Source organism: Budorcas taxicolor, chromosome 23 (genome assembly GCF_023091745.1).
Source record: "Budorcas taxicolor isolate Tak-1 chromosome 23, Takin1.1, whole genome shotgun sequence".
NCBI lineage: Eukaryota > Metazoa > Chordata > Mammalia > Artiodactyla > Bovidae > Budorcas > Budorcas taxicolor.
Genome location: NC_068932.1, coordinates 27,042,411 through 27,062,428, shown reverse-complemented (window position 1 = coordinate 27,062,428; position 20,018 = coordinate 27,042,411). Strand labels below are relative to the sequence as shown.

General features: G+C 40.7%; 1 protein-coding gene across 1 annotated transcript in view; it reads left to right on the top strand.

Moving 5' to 3' along the window:
• SORCS1 (sortilin related VPS10 domain containing receptor 1) overlaps positions 1–20,018 on the top strand; it is a 578,854-nt gene that overhangs the window by 350,559 nt on the left and 208,277 nt on the right. The window contains exon 4 of the mRNA XM_052660872.1: positions 17,393–17,551. Coding sequence (XP_052516832.1) covers positions 17,393–17,551 — 159 coding nt within the window. The remainder of the gene's footprint in view (positions 1–17,392; positions 17,552–20,018) is intronic.

Below are 20,018 nucleotides of genomic sequence, written 5' to 3'. Positions count from 1 at the left end.
TAGGTCATAACATTATCATAGTGAAATTTAAGAGCCTTCTAATAAGGGATTAATTGCATAGTAGTATATCCATACAACCAAGTTCTGTGTAGCCAATAAAAAATGATAATACTGAAGAATATTCAATAGCCTGGAAAATGTTTTAAAGTGGCTAAAGCAGGTTAAAAAGCAGAAAGTACTTTGTACTCTCTCTTGCTATGTAAATCAATTGCTCCCTTTTTTCCTCCTCCACCGTGTGTGTGTGTGTGTTTGTGTGTGTCTTTCTTTGTCTCCTCTCCTATTTATGTATGTTTATATCTATATGTTCATAGAAGCAAAGATCGAAAGTCACTCAGTCATGTCCACCTCTTTGCAACCTCATAGACTATACAGTCCATGGAATTCACCAAGCCAGAAAACTTGAGTGGGTAGCCTTTCCCTTCTCCAAGGGATCTTCCCAACCCAGGGATCGAACCCAGGTCTCCCAGATTACAGGTGAATTCTTTACCAGCTGAGCCACAAGGGAAGCCCCTACATACTTAAAAGATGTTTTATGAAGAACATACATAAAAGATGTTTGCAAAGGTTCTATGAAGGCAAAATTTTTGTTCTTTTTGAACTCTTTTAGGGAACCTTTTATTCCTTTTGAATCAGTGGGCTGAAAAATACCACTGAAGTCAAGAGGGCTGGTTTTGTGGCTATTTTCTTAAAGTGTGGATTGCCCATTGGTAGTAACATGGAGCAGATGAGTGTTTTATAGGGTTGGAGTAGTAGCAGTAAGAATTGAGCTACGCAGCAGGATGCATATAAAATAAAAAATATATAATAAAAATTGTAGACAGTTTTATACCAGCCTGTGTATGATGAAAATTGAACTTGATGTATGTTTCTGGGACATGTTTATGATTCAGCCATTCACCTTCAGACCCAAATGGTCTTCCGTTGTTTCTGTTGGTCCAAGGCTACCTAAAAAGTCACTGAGTTTATTTTAAGACCTAAGAGAACAATAAATATTCTGTTTTCAATTGCTAGATCGTGTCATAATTGGTATCAGTGCTTTTGTTGTGACTATAAAAGGACAAAAGTTGTTTTTGCTCTTAAGAAACCCATTTTTTTTAATAGCATGAGATCCTTAATTAAATGACAGGGTTGTAATGCCAAGGTAAGGGCTGTCATATTGAAGAGTTACTTATGTACATTTTAATGAACATCTAACAGATCTATTCTTCTATAATTTAATCTGGGTCATTTATATACCCTGAAAATCCAGACTGGAGTTTCTTGACCTTGGGTTTCTTGATGTCTCTGAGACTAATGATAAATTCATTTAGGCTTCAATAAATATGCACCTTGAATTGCTACCAGATTGGGAATCTATAGCCTTCAAAGATTTAAGGCAATAGCTATTTCACAGCCAAAATCCAATGAAAAATCTGAAAATCTCAAAATTATCTGTATTCCAGATATATTATGATTATGTGAAGACTTTTTGCGACCTGATGAACTACAGGGTTCCATATCCTTCACTCTCTCCCAGAGTTTATTCAAACTCAGGTCCACTGAGTCACTGATAATGTCCAACCATCTCTTCCTCTGCTGCCCCCCTTCTCCTCTTGCCCTCAATCTTCCCAGCATCAGGATCTTTTCAAATTAGTTGACTGTTTGCATCGGGTGTCCAATGTATCAGAGCTTCAGGTCCAGCATCATTCCTTCCAATGAATATTCAGGGTTGATTTTCTTTAGGATTGACTAGTTTGATCTCCTTCCTGTCAAGGGACTCTAAAGAGTCTTCTCCAGCACCACAATTCAAAAGCATCAATTCTTTAGCCCTCAGCCTTCTTTATGATCCAATTCTCACATCCATACATGGCTGCCATCAATCCTTGCCATCCTATGTGTGCATATGCCTTTCCCATCTTGAGAGGTAAAGTTAATTTTTTTCTTCCCTTTAAATCGAACTCAGAATTACTGATATGTTTTATCAATAGAATGGAGGCAAAATGGATGTGTAGAACTTCTGAGGGTAGGTCATAAGAAGCCTTGCAGCTTCCACTGGAATTTCTTGAAACACTCACTCTTGGGACCTCATACTGGGAGAAGCCAGCCACCAATTATGAAGCCCAACAACCATGAAACTGTAGTATTCTGTGAAGTTCAAGCCACATGGAAAGGGCCTGAAGGATGGGATTCAACATAGAGAAGAAGAGAGAGGCTAAGATACAACACCCGAGTGAAAAAAACATTTAGAAAGTGGAACCTCCAGTTCCAGCCACTGCAGTTGACATCAAGTGGATGTGAGACTCACTACCCAGCTGAGCATTTACGGAATCCTTGACCCATAAAACCAAGAAAAAAAATAGATGGTTGTCTTAAGCCTCTATTCTGATATAGTGTGTTGCACAGCAATCAATAAGTGAACAGAGGTCGCTTTCTCTATCATGACGGATGAGTTCTACTGCTTCTGAGTTACATGTTTTGAAATGGAATTAACCCAAGATATAGAACTACCATGTAATCATAGGAAAAAAAAACCAACTTAAAACATTGCATTAGTATGTATTGTCTGCTCTGAAGGAAGGAAAAGAAGAAAAGAGAAGCAGCAGCAGCAGCAGAATGTAATTATGCTCTGGGGCAGCTTGATGAAGCATATTCACCCTGTTCTGCCTCTCAGAAACAACTTGATCAGTGTCTATCATTAAATAATTAAGGAACTAAAAAAATCACATGAAATAGATTTCCTTGTTAACTTCTTCTGGATGATGCCCTCCAGCCCAGTCTTCCTGAGAGCTCTGCAGAGGAGCCAGAAGGCAAATCACACTCCGCAATTTGCAAATCCCATTGAAGAGAAACCCCTGGTGGTCGCCCCTGTCTTCTCAGAAAAGCTTTCATAGACAAATACGTTAGTAAGGTCTCATGTGTCTGACTTTTCATTATAGGGGACTGGAATCCAAAAGTAGAAAGTCAAGAAACACCTGGAGTACAGGCAAATTTGGCCTTGGAGTACAGAATGAAGCAAGGCAAAGGCTAATAGAGTTCTGCCAAGAGAACGCACTGGTCAGAGCAAACACCCTCTTCCAACAACACAAAAGAAAACTCTACACATGGACATCACCAGATGGTCGACAATGAAATCAGATTGATTATATTCTTTGCAGCCAAAGATGAAGAAGCTCTATACAGTCAGCAAAAACAAGACCAGGAGCTGACTGTGGCTCAGATCATGAACTCCTTATTGCCAAATTCAGACTGAAAATGAAGAAAGACGCAAAAAAAGCTAGACCATTCAGTTCAGTTCAGTTCAGTCACTCAGTTGTGTCTGACTCTTTGAGACCCCATGAATCACAGCATGCCAGGCCTCCCTGTCCATCACCAACTCCCGGAGTTCACTCAAACTCATGTCCATTGAGTTGGTGATGCCATCCAGCCATCTCATCCTCTGTCGTCCACTTCTCCTCTTGCCCTCAATCCCTCCCAGCATCAGAGTCTTTTCCAATGAGTCAACTCTTTGCATGAGGTGACCAAAGTACTGGAGTTTCAGCTTTAGCATCATTCCTTCTAAAGAACACCCAAGGCTGATCTCCTTCAGAATGGACTGGTTGGATCTCCTTGCAGTCCAAGGGACTCTCAAGAGTCTTCTCCAACACCACAGTTCAAAAGCATCAATTCTTCAGCACTCAGCTTTCTTCACAGTCCAACTCTCACATCCATACATGACTACTGGAAAAACCATAGCCTTGACTAGATGGACCTTTGTTGGCAAAGTAATGTCTCTGCTTTTGAATATACTATCTAGGTTGGTCATAACTTTTCTTCCAAGGAATAAGTGTCTTTGAATTTCATGGCTGCAATCACCATCTGCAGTGATTTTGGAACCCCAAAAAATAAAGTCTGACACTGTTTCCACTGTTTCCCCATCTATTTGCCATGAAGTGATGGGACCAGATGCCATGATCTTCATTTTCTGAATGTTGAGCTTTAAGCCAACTTTTTCACTGTCCTCTTTCACTGTCATCAAGAGGCTTTTTAGTTCCTCTTCACTTTCTGCCATAAGGGTGGTGTCATCTGCATATCTGAGGTTATTGATATTTCTCCCAGCAATCTTGATTCCAGCTTGTGCTTCATCCAGCCAACGAGTGTTAGGTCCATGAATCAAGGCAAATTGGAAGTGGTCAAACAGCAGATGACAAGACTGAACGTTGACATTCTAGGAATCAGCGAACTAAAATGGAAAATGGACTGAAGTGGGTGAATTTAACTCAAATGACCACTATATCTACTACTGCAGGCAGGAATCCCTTAGAAGAAATGGAGTAGCCATCATGGTCAACAAAAGAGTCTGAAATGCAGTACTTGAATGCAGTCTCAAAAATGACAGAATGATCTCTGTTCATTTCCAAGGCAAACCATTCAGTATCACAGTAATCCAAGTCTATGCCCCAACCAGTAATGCTGAAGAAGCTGAAGTTGAATTGTTCTATGAAGACCTACAAGATCTTTTAGAACTAACACCCAAAAAAGATGTCCTTTTCATTATAGGGGACTGGAATGCAAAAGTAGGAGGTCAAGAAACACCTGCAGTAACAGACCATTCAGGTATGACCTAAATCGAATCCCTTATGACTTCGCCTGGATGTGGGAAATAGATTGAAGGGACTAGATCTGATAGACAGAGTGCCTGATTAACTATGGGCAGAGGTTCATGACATTGTACTGGAAACAGGAATCAAGACCATCCCCAAGAAAAAGAAATGCAAAAAAATAAAATGGGTGGCCTTACAAATAGCAGTGAAAAGAAGAGAAGTGAAAAGCCAAGGAGAAAAGGAAAAATATAAGCATCTGAATGCAGAGTTCCAAAGAATAGCAAGTAGATATAAGAAAGCCTTCCTCAACAATCAATGCAAAGAAATAGAGGGAAACAATAGAATGGGAAAGACTAGAGATCTCTTCAAGAAAACTAGAAAACCAAGGGAACATTTCATGCAAAGATGGGCTCGATGAAGGACAGAAATGGTAGGGACCTAACAAAAGCAGAAGATATTAAGAAGAGATGGCAAGAATACACAGAAGAACTACAAAAAAGGTCTTCATGACCCAGATAATCACAATGGTGTGATCACTCACTTAGAGCCAGACATCCTGGAATGTGAAGTCAAGTGGGCCTTAGGAAGCATCACTACGAACAAAGCTAGTGGAGATGATGGAATTCCAGTTGAGCTGTTTCAAATCCTGAAAGATGATGCTGTGAAAGTGCTGCACTCAATATGCCAGCAAATTTGGAAAACTCAGCAGTGGCCACAGGACTGGAAAAGGTCAGTTTTCATTACAATCCCAAAGAAAGGCAATGCCAAAGAATGTTCAAACTACTGCACAATTGCACTCATCTCACAAGCTAGTAAAGTAATGCTCAAAATTCTCCAAGCCAGGCTTCAACAATACATGAACCGTGAACTTCCTGATGTTCAAGCTGGTTTTAGATAAGGCAGAGGAAAGAGAGATCAAATTGCCAACATCCGCTGGATCATGGAAAAAGCAAGAGAGTTCCAGAAAAACATCTATTTCTGCTTTATTGACTATGCCAAAGCCTTTGACTGTGTGGATCACAATAAACTGTGGAAAATTCTGAAAGAGATGGGAATACCAGACCACCTAATGTGCCTCTTGAGAAATCTGTATGCAGGTTAGGAAGCAACAGTTAGAACTGGACATGGAACAACAGGCTGGTTCCAAATAGGAAAAGGAGTACGTCAAGGCTGTATATTGTCACCCTGCTTATTTAACTTCTATGCAGAGTACATCATGAGAAATGCTGGACTGGAAGAAGCACAAGCTGGAATCAAGATTGCCGGGAGAAATATCAATAACCTCAGATATGCAGATGACACCACCCTTATGGCAGAAAGTGAAGAGGAGCTAAAAAGCCTCTTGATGACAGTGAAAGAGGAGAGTGAAAAAGTTGGCTTAAAGCTCAACATTCATAAAACTAAGATCATGGCATCTGGTCCCATCACTTCATGGGAAATAGATGGGGAAACAGTGGAAACTGTGGCTGACTTTATTTTTTGGGGCTCCAAAATCACTGCAGATGGTGATTGTAGCTGTGAAATTAAATGATGTTTACTCCTTGGAAGAAAAGTTATGACCAACCTAGATAGCATATTGAAAAGCAGAGATATTACTTTGCCAACAAAGGTCCATCTAGTCAAGGCTATGGTTTTTCCAGTAGTAATGTATAGATGTGAGAGTTGGACTATAAAGAAAGCTGAGCACTGAAGAATTGATGTTTTTGAACTGTGGTGTTGGAGAAGACTCTTGAGAGTCCCCTGGACTGCAAGGAGATCCAACCAGTCCATTCTAAAGGAGATCAGTCCTGGGTGTTCATTTGTAGGACTGATGTTGAAGCTGAAACTCCAATACTTTGGCCACCTGATGTGAAGAGCTGACTCATTTGGAATAGACCCTGATGCTGGGAAAGATTGAGGGCAGGAAGAGAAGGGGATGACAAAGGAGGAGATAGTTGGATGACATCACCGACTTAATGGACATGGGTTTCGGTGAACTCCGGGAGTTGGTGATGGACAGGGAGGCCTGGTGTGCTGTGGTTCATGGGGTACAAAGAGTTGGGCACGACTGAATGACTGAACTGAACTGAACCTGTGTCTGAGACTTCATTAATCTTCCCCAATACACCCTGGTATATTTGTCTGCTTACTATGAATCATTAATACAAGTAAGTGAAATTAACCATACCCCCTAGGATGATGATGCTCGATGTGCAAAGGATGAAGAATATGGGTATGTTCTGTTCACTGATTTTCAGAGTGGATTCATTCCTATTGGCTCTTCCTCTCATTCTCCTGATTTTCAACTTGACATTTATTCAATCTCTAAAATCAAATGCAGTTTAAGAGATTTTACCCAAATGGTGTGTCTCTCACCTAAATCAATGTTAAAATATACTGATAGCTTCTCTTCTTGCTCTTTCTCTCCATCTCCTTCTCCTTTATCATTTCTAGTGGAATAAAGAGATTTCTTATCATTAAATGAACATCATTTCTTGTAAAGTTTCCTGTGAGCAAAGAAGATGAATGTCCGTTTCTCCTAGCATCATGGCTCCCTCTGATAGCAGCTAACATTTTAAAATGATGTGACCTTTTGCCATTTATAGATCTTCTGGGATTTAAGAGAGAAGTTACTCTGGGACTTGTAATGACCATGAAAGTGTATTCTGATTGAGTTTGAGCTGAGGCTATGGATAATGCTGCAGTTTTTTAAGTCAATGCAAATATTCTCAAGGTATTTAATCAGTCTCCATAGTGACTGCAAGAATAAAAATGTCTCTCAAATTTTTACATCATTCTTTTCCTTTAAAATACCTTTAAAAAAAAAAAGCAGATGACACAATACTTAGCCTCAATAAATAGTTCACATACTGTACTATACTCTTAGTGTGATAATAGCAATTTCTCCCTCCAGCAAAGATAGTTTATTTTTAAAATGCCAATTAGACTTAGGGTCTGTTTGTGCAGAAAATTACATTACATTGTAATGGTTTTTATTGGCTTTTAGTGTAAACTTTTTTGAGAACAAGATGTACTATCATTCAATCAGGGCTTTTTTGACCATTTCTATAATTTATTTTTTCACCCATTATTCTAATAAAGCATAAAACCATTTCTATGGAGGAGTGATGCTGAAGAATAAAGGAGGCCAGCACCATCGTAAAAAATCTGAGTGTGAACCAGGCCTGGGCATTTTGCTTCAGTAGATTTATATTTAAAGCCCCTCCCCAAATTATCTGTAGTTTTTCAAGAATATCTTACCAATCATCTTGTTATTGAAACTCCAGTATTTAAGTCCTAGTCCCTTACTGCCCCATCCTTCTTCCCATCTAGGCAATATTTTCATGAGATATTTGTAATACAAGGTTTTTTTCTTTCTTTTTTAGAACTTGACCATTTCATTTTATCTGAACATCCAGCACTAAATGTGACATTCTTTGTGAAGTAATAATGGTAACATTGGCACAAAACAACTTCGCTTTCACACAGATGATCTTATTTGACCCCATAAGCAGCTTTGCCACTGATTAGCTGTGTGCCCTAGAGCAAATCACCTCATTCCTCAAAGCCTCCTTTGCTCATCTGTCACATGCATATAATATCTATCTGAAGTATTTTAAGTCTAGTGAGATGCTGTGTTTTAAAGGTTTAGTGGAGTGTGTGGTACATAGTACATGTTCAGTGAATGTAAACTTAGTGTGTAGTGTCCCTACCCTCAATGCTGAAAAGGAGGCTCAGAATGAGATTGAATTGTGAGCTCTTAAAAATGGCTTAACAAATATGGCAGAAATGAAACTCAAATCTGCCTTCCCAGTTAGGGCTCATGACACACTGTGATTATTTGGTTTGTTACATTATGGTTTGTTTTTTCCGCTTCTTGTGGCGTGAATGGGATTCACTAAACTCACCTTCTTCCTCTTTTCTGAGAGAGTGCACACGTCCACAGCAACACTGACAAGGGGCATGTTTAGGATTTGGTCATGCCTCTTCTTGTGGAAAACAAGTGTGTGGTTCAAGCTCCCCGCCTTCAGCCCTGCATACCAACCTGCCTCTGTTCACGCAGAGGGTCATAGCAGTGGGAGCCTAGTCTCACAGTGAAATGGTGTATTTTAGTTTGAGACTGTCTGAGTTAACTCAGAAGAGAGGGTTGTTGTCTGTGGTCCCAAGAGAATCAGAAGCAGTCTTCCATAAAGTTTCTTTCTTGAATTGTCTTCCAAGAAGTGTAACACATATTTTATTACTGGTGAATCTTACTCTTCTGTGTACCTCACAGGGTTTGGCAAAATGAGTACTGAATGAATTATTGTTATCATTACATAATAAGTAGTAGGTCTTCTATCAAGAGAAGTGTGAAGGGCTGAAATTACACTTCTTGAAAACCCCCTTTATCCCCCCTGAGACATCAAAGTCTTTATTAAACTAAAAAGACTTCATTAAAGAAAAAAAATAGTTTAAAAGTGAGCTTAAAGAATACAGTGAAAAAGTTTCTCTGCAATTTCATTGAATCCATATTTCAGATCACAGGAAGCTGGTCTATTGCTCAAATGGTCTCTCGGCCTCTTAGTATTGAATGACCCTCCCTTGTGTTAATGAACATGGATGGGTTAAGGAATGTGAGATGAGCTTCACTGAGTTCATGGGAGAGGGTGAGAGTGGGACTCATATCGAGTATTTGCTTGCTGGGTCCATCTTTCTACAGACTCATTTCTGACAGTGTTTACTTGATTAGACCTTTTTCTCTTTCATCACTTTCCTCTCCTTTTCTCACTGTTGTTCATACTTCAGTCATTTATTTTTCATGAGTCATGTTGGAAGCCTGTATAACTTTCTTTAATACCGTCCTCTAAACAGCTGCCAGTTGCTAAGCACTTGTTGCTCTCACCCTCAACTCATCCATTCACATTGATCAACCTATTATTCACTTGCTCTGATTACATTTCCCTTAATTTGTTTTTTATACTGGAGCTAAAGGTTTGCAAATAGCTTCTTATACTATTTTATAGATTTCTGTTTGAATAGAGTGGTTAGATAACTAGAGTGCCCAATTGCTGCCCTTGCTATTATTCTTGGTCATTGTCATTATCACTATGGAAATTATTTATTGTGCACCTTTGACGGGGGCATCTGGATCTGAGTAAGCCTTGAGCAAAGAAACAGATGATACCAGTGCATTCCCTCTTGGTTCTACCATGAACAACAGGAGTGACAAACAAGCAAATGAATAGTGAACAACATATAAAATAAATACTCTTTGCTTAAGGACCAAGGAAATGGTGGGAAAACATATATGCCTAGTGGTGGTGAGTGTCTGTTTGTCACTCAGGCATGGCTGACTCTGTGACCCCATGGACTGTAGCCAGGCTCCCCTGCCCATGGAACTCTTCAGGCAAGAATATGGGAGTGGGTAGCCATTTCCTTCTCCAGCTGCCTCTTATTAACTCCATGCTGCCTTAACAGCTATATGATACAATTCTAAGAACAACATACACCTAGGAAAAGAATTGGGAGCGCTAAATAGTAGGACATTCCTCAGGAATGTCCTGATTAGACACCTGGAAGGATCAGAAAGCTGCGAGGCAACCTTTGGTAGAAGTACATCATGTAGCCATAAGTTGAATCTGGAGCAAGTCAAAGAGACATTTATTTTTTGATGACACTGAGGTTTCAGGGGGACTGATATCAAAAAAAGAGAGAAGTGACATATTTGAAATCTATAAATTGCATTTCATGTTCATTTGTCACCTCTGGGAAAAGCAAACAAAGTCTCTTCTTTCCCCCTGAAGTGGATGATGAATGGTTACTTAGAGTTGGGTGGTGTAAGCCCTTGTCGCCATTATTGACTTGCTGTAGAAAGTAGCTCGTCTATAGTCGTAAAGCATGCAGTGTGCCCTCCAAGGCATGAGTGAACTGGTTCTGATCACTAATGGGCTGATCTGAACAGACTAATTACTTTCCTATTAAAGACAGACTCTTCCTGATGTCTCTACCCTCTTTGCTTCCAAGTAGAAAGCAGGGACTTGTTTAAGAGACTCGAACTCTCAATGGCACAGGGATCCAAGGACAAAGAGGACTCATTCATTTGTTCATTTATAAATATGTATGGACCTACTATGGATCAAGCTTTATGCTGAGCAAATAAGTCCTCCTTTTAGAGAGCTCACTGCAGGAATCCTGCTGACCTTGGAGTCATGCCTTTTATGGAGGTCTTTTAGAGTTCTGTCACACAGATCATATTTCAGAATGCAGAGGATTAAACATAGCAAAACATTATTATTCAAACTCATAGGAAGAGCCAAAGGAAGGTAGAGAGCCCATGTAAACTGGCAAAAACAGGGATCACTGACCATATTTAAGGAATGTAGTTGGTTATTTTTTGAATAGTCGCTAATTTGAAGTTACTATTTTGATAGTAGAATACCTTCTTGAGAAGATAGGCCTTTATCTATAAATGGCATCATTTATATCTAACGATTGGATCACACTTATTACTTACATTGTATCTTTTTTTCTCAAATGGGTTAGAGATTTTCTATTTAGATCTTACTTAAATTCTTTGCTTATTAACATATTTAATTTTCATAACCTACAAAATGACAGAACAAACTTGAACTAATAGAAATATAATTACTGGAGGATTCTAATTTGAAGACTGAAATAATAAGATTCCACTAATCCAGTTAATGAAAAAGTTGGCTTAAAACTCAACATCCAGAAAACTAAGATCATGGCATCCAGTCCCATCACACCATGGCAAATAGATGGGGAAACAATGACAGACTTTATTTTTTTAGGCTCCCAAATCACTGCAGATGGTGAGCACAGCCATGAAATTAAAAGACGCTTGCAAAAAAATAAAATAAAATAAAATAAAAGACGCTTGCTCCTTGGAAGAAAAGCTGTGACCAATCTAGACAACATATTAAAAGCAGAGACATTACTTTGCCAACGAAGATCCGTCTAGTCAAAGATACGGTTTTTCCAATATAAGCATCTGAATGCAGAGTTCCAAAGAATAGCAAGAAGAGATAAGAAAGCCTTCTTCAGAGATCAATGCAAAGAAATAGAGGATAACGACAGAATGGGAAAGACTAGAGATCTCTTTAAGAAAATTAGAGATACCAAGGGAACATTTTATGCAAAGATGGGCTCGATAAAGGACAGAAATGGTAGGGACCTAACAGAAGCAGAAGATATTAAGAAGAGGTGGCAAGAATACATGGAAGAACTGTAAAAAAAGATCTTCACGACCGAGATAATCAAGATGATGTGATCACTAATCTAGAGCCAGACATCTTGGAATGTGAAGTCAAGTGGGCCTTAGAAAGCATCACTACTAACAAAGCTAGTGGAGGTGCTGGAATTCCAGTTGAGCTGTTTCAAATCCTGAAAGATGATGCTGTGAAAGTGCTGCGCTCAATATGCCAGCAAATTTGGAAAACTCAGCAGTGGCCACAGGACTGGAAAAGGTCAGTTTTCATTCCAATCCCAAAGAAAGGCAATGCCAAAGAATGCTCTAACTACCGGACAATTGCACTCATCTCACATGCTAGTAAAGTAGTGCTCAAAATTCTCCAAGCCAGACTTCAGCAATATGCGAACCGTGAACTCCCTGATGTTCAAGCTGGTTTTAGAAAAGGCAGAGGAACCAGAGATCAAATTGCCAACATCCGCTGGATCATGGAAAAAGCAAGAGAGTTCCAGAAAAACATCTATTTCTGCTTTATTGACTATGCCAAAGCCTTTGACTGTGTGGATCACAATAAACTGTGGAAAATTCTGAAAGAGATGGGAATACCAGACCACCTAATGTGCCTCTTGAGAAATCTGTATGCAGGTTAGGAAGCAACAGTTAGAACTGGACATGGAACAACAGGCTGGTTCCAAATAGGAAAAGGAGTATGTCAAGGCTGTATATTGTCACCCTGCTTATTTAACTTCTATGCAGAGTACATCATGAGAAACGCTGGGCTGGAAGAAACACAAGCTGGAATCAAGATTGCCGGGGGAAATCCCAGTAACCTCAGATATGCAGATGACACCACCCTTATGGCAGAAAGTGAAGAGGAACTAAAAAGCCTCTTGATGAAAGTGAAAGAGGAGAGTGAGAAAGTTGGCTTAAAGCTCAACATTCAGAAAACAAAGATCATGGCATCTGGTCCCATCACTTCATGGGAAATAGATGGGGAAACAGTGGAAACAGTGTCAGACTTTATTTTTTTGGGCTCCAAAATCACTGCACATGGTGACTGCAGCCATGAAATTAAAAGACGCTTACTCCTTGGAAGAAAAGTTATGACCCACCGAGATAGTATATTCAATAGCAGAGACATTCCTTTGCTGACTAAGGTCCGTCTAGTCAAGGCTATGGTTTCTCCTGTGGTCATGTATGGATGTGAGAGTTGGACTGTGAAGAAGGCTGAGCGCCGAAGAATTGATGCTTTTGAACTGTGGTGTTGGAGAAGACTCTTGAGAGTCCCTTGGACTGCAAGGAGATCCAACCAGTCCATTCTGAAGGAGATCAACCCTGGGATTTCTTTGGAGGGAATGATGCTAAAGCTGAAGCTCCAGTACTTTGGCCACCTCATGCAAAGAGTTGACTCATTGGAAAAGACTCTGATGCTGGGAGGGATTGGGGGCAGGAGAAGAAGGGGATGACCGAGGATGAGATGGCTGGATGGCATCACGGACTCGATGGACTTGAGTCTGAGTGAACTCCGTGAGATGGTGATGGACAGGGAGGCCTGGCGTGCTGCAATTCATGGTGTCTCAAAGAGTCGGACACAACTGAGCGACTGAACTGGACTGAGCTGAAATGAATAGTCATGTATGGATGTGAGAGTTGGACTATAAAGAAAGCTGAGTGGCAAAGAATGGATGCTTTTGAACTGTGGTGTTGGAGAAGACTCTTGAGAGTCCCTTGGACTGCAAGGAGATCCAACCAGTCCATCCTAAAGGAAATCAGTCCTGAATATTCATTGGAAGCACTCATGCTAAAGCTGAAACTCTAGACTTTGGCCACCTGATGGATGCGAAGAACTGACTCATTGAAAAATATCCTGATTCTGGGAAAGATTGAAGGCGGGAGGAGAAGGGGAAGCAGAGAATGAGATGGTTGGATGGCATCACCAACGTGATGGACATGAGTTTGAGTAGGCTCCGGGAGTTGGTGATGGACAGGGAGGCTTGGCGTGCTGCAGTGCATGGGGTCAGAGTCAGACATGAATGAGTGACTGAACTGAACTGAATCCAGTTAATAATTCATCAAGTGCTTTCTATGGTTCAACCACTGAATCAATTATAACCTAATTGTTTTAAAGGTTGTAACTAACTAATTGAAATACATTGTATACAGTGGTGTGTATTAATTAATGTGTGTATGCATTTGTAATTTTATTGTTCAGCTAGAAATGAATATGCCATGCCAAGTCACTTCAGTCGTGTCCGACTCTGTGCGACCCCATAGACGGCAGCCCACCAGGCTCCCTCGTTCCTGGGATTCTCCAGGCAAGAACACAGGAGAGGGTTGCCATTTCCTTCTCCAATGCATGAAAGTGAAAAGTGAAGTCGCTCAGTCGCTCAGTCGTGTCTGACCCTTAGCGACCCCATGGACTGCAGCCTACCAGGCTCCTCCGTCCATGGGATTTTCCAGCCAAGAGTACTGGAGTGGGGTGCCATTCCCTTCTCCGAGAAATGAATATAGGTAATGATAGTAAATGAAAAAAGGAAAACAATGAAAAATTCAATCCATGATATGATATGTAGCTATGGATATAGAAGTAGTAGAAGGCGGCATAAACATGATTTAACATGTTGAAGGGTTAGGGTCAATGCATTTTTCATTTATTTTGAATTCTACTAAAAATGGATCCAGACTGACCTGTTTGTTTTGAGTAAATTGAAGCAGAGATATGAAAGAGGAACCACTGGAAAATTGGTGTAGTACAGATACATCTAAAATTCTTACAGAGGGATCGCCTGACATCTTCTATAATATCTGAAGTGCCAAGTTCCCAAGCAGAGGGTTTTATGTAAGAATGTATAGAAATCATGAGATTTTGACCTACATATTTTTCATACCCAGAAGAAAAACACGGAAGCTAGGAGTTTTATTTATTCAATAGTAAATATCCATATGTTTGAAAATATTTGCATGATTTTACCTCTCCCATCCCATGTTACTTGGATACAGAATATCTCATACAGATGACTCAGAGCATAAATGAGTATCAAAATATTCTAAATAAGTGATAAATAAAAAGCAGCTTGATATCAGTATATTCTAGGCCCAGGTTTTTATTTTGATGAAGTAATCTGCCAGGAGAAGCAGGTGGTGGGATCTGCACTCGTGGGAAGAGAGTAAAACATATTCTGGTTTACAGAGAAATAGAAAATCAGAGGGGGAAAATCACCTTGCCTGAGACAATAGATGCTCTATAAAATTGAACCTTTTCATATTATCATGGAAATTACTTGTTGGCAGTGGTGCAAAAAGGCTGTTATATATTATTGTTAATTGTGGTTGGAGACACAAAGCAATATGATCATTTGATGACTTATTTGTTATTTAGAAAATGACAGCTTTTATGTGTCAGTAAATAGGAAATCACCTGGAAATATTCTTGTGAATTTAGGAACCATCTGATCCTCCTTGCTTAATGCATACGATAGACTTTAATGATGCCACGGAAGTTTGTACTTAGCAGATTATCTGCTGGTTCCCCACCAGGCATCCAAAAGGGGAACACTGTCTGCTTGGTGACTGCAAGACAGAGAAATCTATAACTTTGTCAGGATTTATGTTCGATGGACAGTGGCTTCACTGGAACACAGGATGAGAGGCAATTAGTCTCCAGTTTTGTGTGCGCTCTCCAGCTTGTCCAGACAGGGGCTGACAGCCTTGGCGTTCCGCTCACTCCACCACATCCCTTTCTCCTCTTCAAGAAGGGCAGGGAGGAAAACAGCAAGGAACCTAAATCCATCCTTGACTACATAAACACATTCCGGCTGAGTGTGTCTGGTGTGCGGTTCTTGTGTGCCATTTGCCGTGACAGGACACGTCTTTGGAAGATGACACTAACTATCTTGAGGTTTTAATATGATTGCCTCCAGTGCCTGAGAAAGCCCTGTGTGTTTGCCTGACACTCTGCTCTTTTATGCCAGGGCTCTAGTTTTTTCTTTTTCTTTTTTTCTTTCTCTCTCTGTCTCTCCTTTCCCTGGAACTGCAGCATCCTCAGCTGGTAATCTTAAACCCTGGGCTGCAGAGGTTTCTCTTCATATGGCCACACATTAAACACATCTTTCATGCCTCTCTGAACCAAACTCGGAGAGTGCCAATTAATAAGTTGATGGGGGAAGAAGTCAATGGGTAGCATTAAGGCCACCTGTCTGGAGGCGTTAGGTGCGCACTTTGAGTGAAGGGCAACCTGCAGAGTCTGGAATGAGGTGTTTATCACATTCCTAGAGGCAGAAAATGAGAGAATAAAAAGCAGTTTAGAGGGCAGCTCCTGCATCTTGCTCCCATTGTTCTTCACACTGCTCTGGCCAAGGTTAACCCTCAAAAGGAGAAAATCCCAAGCCTCTGGAGCTGTGGCTTTACATGAGTCTAGTGTATTTTCGTGTCAAAGGCTAAAGATGGAGAGGGCATTCAGTGACTTTTCTTCCCCATGGAACTTCCATTTATATCTGTTCAGACTGTTCAGAGCATCTTTCTAAATCTTTGTGACTACTCTGAAAACTCTTTTCATCCATCCCTTTAACTCATGTTCATTAATTTGGTAAATACCTATTGAGTATATAATATATGCTGGATCTCATTCTAGCTGCTGGGAATATACCCATGGGGGATGAAAACAGAGAAATGTCAAGTATCACTATTCTCATGGAGTTATTTTCTAAAGAAAGTATATAGACAACAAATAAATACTCAGAGGAGGCATTTGAATACACAGCCTTTGACTCAAGATTCAGAAAATCAGGCTAAAGGCAGGATGATGTGAGAGATTGTTAATATGAATAGAAGTGTAAGGCGAGTGCAGAGAAAAAGAGTGAGCCAGGCAGTCAGGCAAGAAAAGGAAAATTTATTAGAGGGAAAAGAGAGGGTGACTGGCCCTTAAGGAGAACCAGCATCCTCCTTTCTGACGGAGTCCCCACCAATGAAAAATTCTCTAAAGAAATGGTCACCTAGCCAGAGGTCTGGAATCTGGTGGTCTCGCAGCTTTGAGAATATAGGCACCAGTGAGATAACAGGATGCCATTTGGGCAATTTGGTCAGTCTCAAGGATCACTCTGATTTATTATTTGTTTGCAAGGTCAACACAATGAGCCATCTTGTCAGTGAGAACCCATGTGGACCCTATCAAGAAGGGCTTGTAATAAGAGAAAAATCTAATGGACTGAAATCCCACTGCTATTGGTACTCCTTTCCAGCTTTCTCACAAATACCGGTGACAAATCTTACTCTCTCATCCCCCTAAATGGAGACTAGATAGGGCTCAGTAGGAAGGAGGCTTGAGGTCAGGAGAATAATAGAAAATATTTCAGATTAAGGAAATAACATATGGGGAGGGGGGGTCAAGGAGCCCTATTAGGAGGAAAGAAAACTCACTCCTCCCTTTCTTCTCACCCACCACCACCCCCCACCCCCCAACCCCTGCTTTCAACTTGTCCTACCGCTTTCCTTTCTTGGTGAAAACATTTTTGTCACCTTGGTCCAAGGCAGGAGAGTGAACCTGACAGTCAAGGTCATTGCCCAGTTGTTCTTCACCTGCTCCTTTTCCCTTTGTCAAAAATTTAGCTCATCTTTAAGCTTTGTAAATTTACTTTTCTCTTGTTTTCTTTCCCATAATCTGCCACAGATTATGCTGCTCACAGACCCAGAGATTGAGAGCAGTTTACTGATCAGCTCAGACGAAGGGGCAACCTATCAAAAATACCGGCTGAACTTTTACATCCAGAGCTTACTTTTCCACCCCAAACAAGAAGACTGGATTCTGGCATACAGCCAAGACCAAAAGGTGAGTGCGATCACCTTGCTCGAGACAGTGGTGCATGGTTGTCCTAGGGAACAACAACCACTTAGTCATCTCTGTATTTCATCTCAGTGGGCAGGTTACGTGCAGGAGCTTGAACCCTGTGCCAGTAGGGCAAAGGTGAGTGCGATCACCTTGCTCGAGACAGTGGTGCATGGTTGTCCTAGGGAACAACAACCACTTAGTCATCTCTGTATTTCATCTCAGTGGGCAGGTTATGTGCAGGAGCTTGAACCCTGTGCCAGTAGGGCAAGGAGCAGGAATGTGGATCTCAGGCTGCTTGTCTGAGCTGTGTAAATGTCTGAAAGAGCATGCAAAGGAAAAGCTAGACCATCAGGAAGATGTTGTGGAGAAGCAGTTCTTACCTGGAAGTTTCAGTCCATTGACAGCCCCCGACCCCCATGAAATCTGAGACAGTTTTGTGTGTGAGAGATATAATCATTTTTTTTGTAAAGGACCCCATAGGTTTTCTCAGAGCCTTAAAGGGCTGGATGGCTCTGAAAGAGTTAACCGCAATAGCTAGTGACTTGTTAAAATAGTGAGAGAAATGTACATAGATGACATTCAGAATCAGGTAATCCAGGACTTTTCTTCTCTTGGTGGTTAGGCTGAAGGAGAAGTCTATTTTTTAAGAAGGCATTGATTGATGTTATGCAATTATATGTTATAAGCATGTTATGTTTATTGTATGTTTGTGTGTGTATGCAAGTGCATGGCAATATGTATATGTATTTTATAGGATAAATACTGTCAAATATATCATGTACTCTATACTGCAGTTGGGCTTCTTTAGTGACTCAAATGTTAAAGAATTCACCTGCAATGTGGGAGAGTCATGTTCAATCCCTGAGTCAGGAAGATCACCTGGAGAAGGGATGGCTACCCACTGCAGTATTCTTGCTTGAGAATTCCATGGACAGAGAAGCCTAGCAGGCTACAGTTATAAAATACATATAGCCCCTGCTTTTAAGGAACTTACATTTTCAGGTAGACTATAAGGCTGACAACAGCAAATACAATCATAGAATTAGAAGAAACAAAATATACAGAGGCAAATGTGAGAGAAAACCTAAAAAAAAAAAAAGCCAAAAGGAACATAGCTAAAGTATTGGAATGCTTTTTGTGAAATGCATGGTTCAGTGAGGTCATTCTGAACATTCTCTTTAGAGGACTTGTAAGTTACAAAGGACGTATATTTAAAGAAATATTGGACTTAGCTGAGTGAGGAGGGTGTTTGAGGATTTTATCCATCTGGACTGGTATAGACGTGTGGGGGTTCTTTCTGATGAGAGAGGAATGATACTAGCAACTTTTCAAGGTCTCTAACTGACATGAAATTTTTTGAGAAGGCAAATTAAAATTCTTAGCATTGGAGTTTTATTCATGCTGCCCTTACTGCCAAATAAGATCACATTAGCCTAAAAATAGAAAAGATTTGCAATTAGTATTTTTTCCTCTTGAGCAGCCTGGCTCCCCTTTCAGCAGAATGTACAATTTCATTCCTGGAGTCAAGCCACCGTGCATTTGGTCCAGGATGGTGCAGTTACCAGAGGCAAAGCTGAGCAGCTCAGAACACAGAGTATTAGACATTTAATCCACTGGGCTTTTGTATTGTATTTGACAGTTGGTTAATTTTCCCCTGATGCCAGAGGCACAGTGAGGGCCAGATTTACCTGGCTGAGTGAAAACTGTGCATCTTTGCAGTTGTGTTGGAAGAAAAGGCCAAAAATGTAACCCTTCATGTGCCAGCACTTCAGACAGCAGCCCCATGACCACAGTGGCAGAGTGAATTACCTCGGAGAAGTTAGGGCATGTGGGAGTTATAGCCCCAACTTGGCCACGTATGGTACTTGGGGTCAGCCTTCTTTGCCTTAAAATGTGTTTGTGTGGGTGGTTGTAATTGCAGATGCACTTGGATGAGACTGAAAAAAGATTAGGCTCTGTTTTACGTGCTCAGCATGGTGCATTGTTGGTATAAAATAGCTATATCGAGAAGTATTTGGTCAACCTAGGGAAAGAAAATAAACACACATGAGTTCAGTAGTCTAAGAGGGACTAACAAGGCAGGGAGAGCCTTCATTCACATATGAGTGAAGAGTGAGTGGAGTCGCTCAGTTGTGTCCGACTCTGCGACCACATGGACTGTAGCCTACCAAGCTCCTCTGTCCATGGGATTTTCCAGGCAGTAGTACTGGAGTGGATTGCCATTTCCTTCTCCAGGGGATCTTCCCGACTCAGGAATCGAACCCGGGTCTCCCGCATTGTAGACAGACGCTTTACCATCTGAGCCACCAGGGAAGTCATTCACATGTAGTAGATACCCAATCAGAGTTAGTTCATGGATTCTATGAAACTGGCAGCTCAAAGTTTAGGAGATGGAGATCTTATAAAATGATTTCACCTGGACTTTAATGAATATGTCATATTTCTTTTTTGGGGGGAGGCACACTTT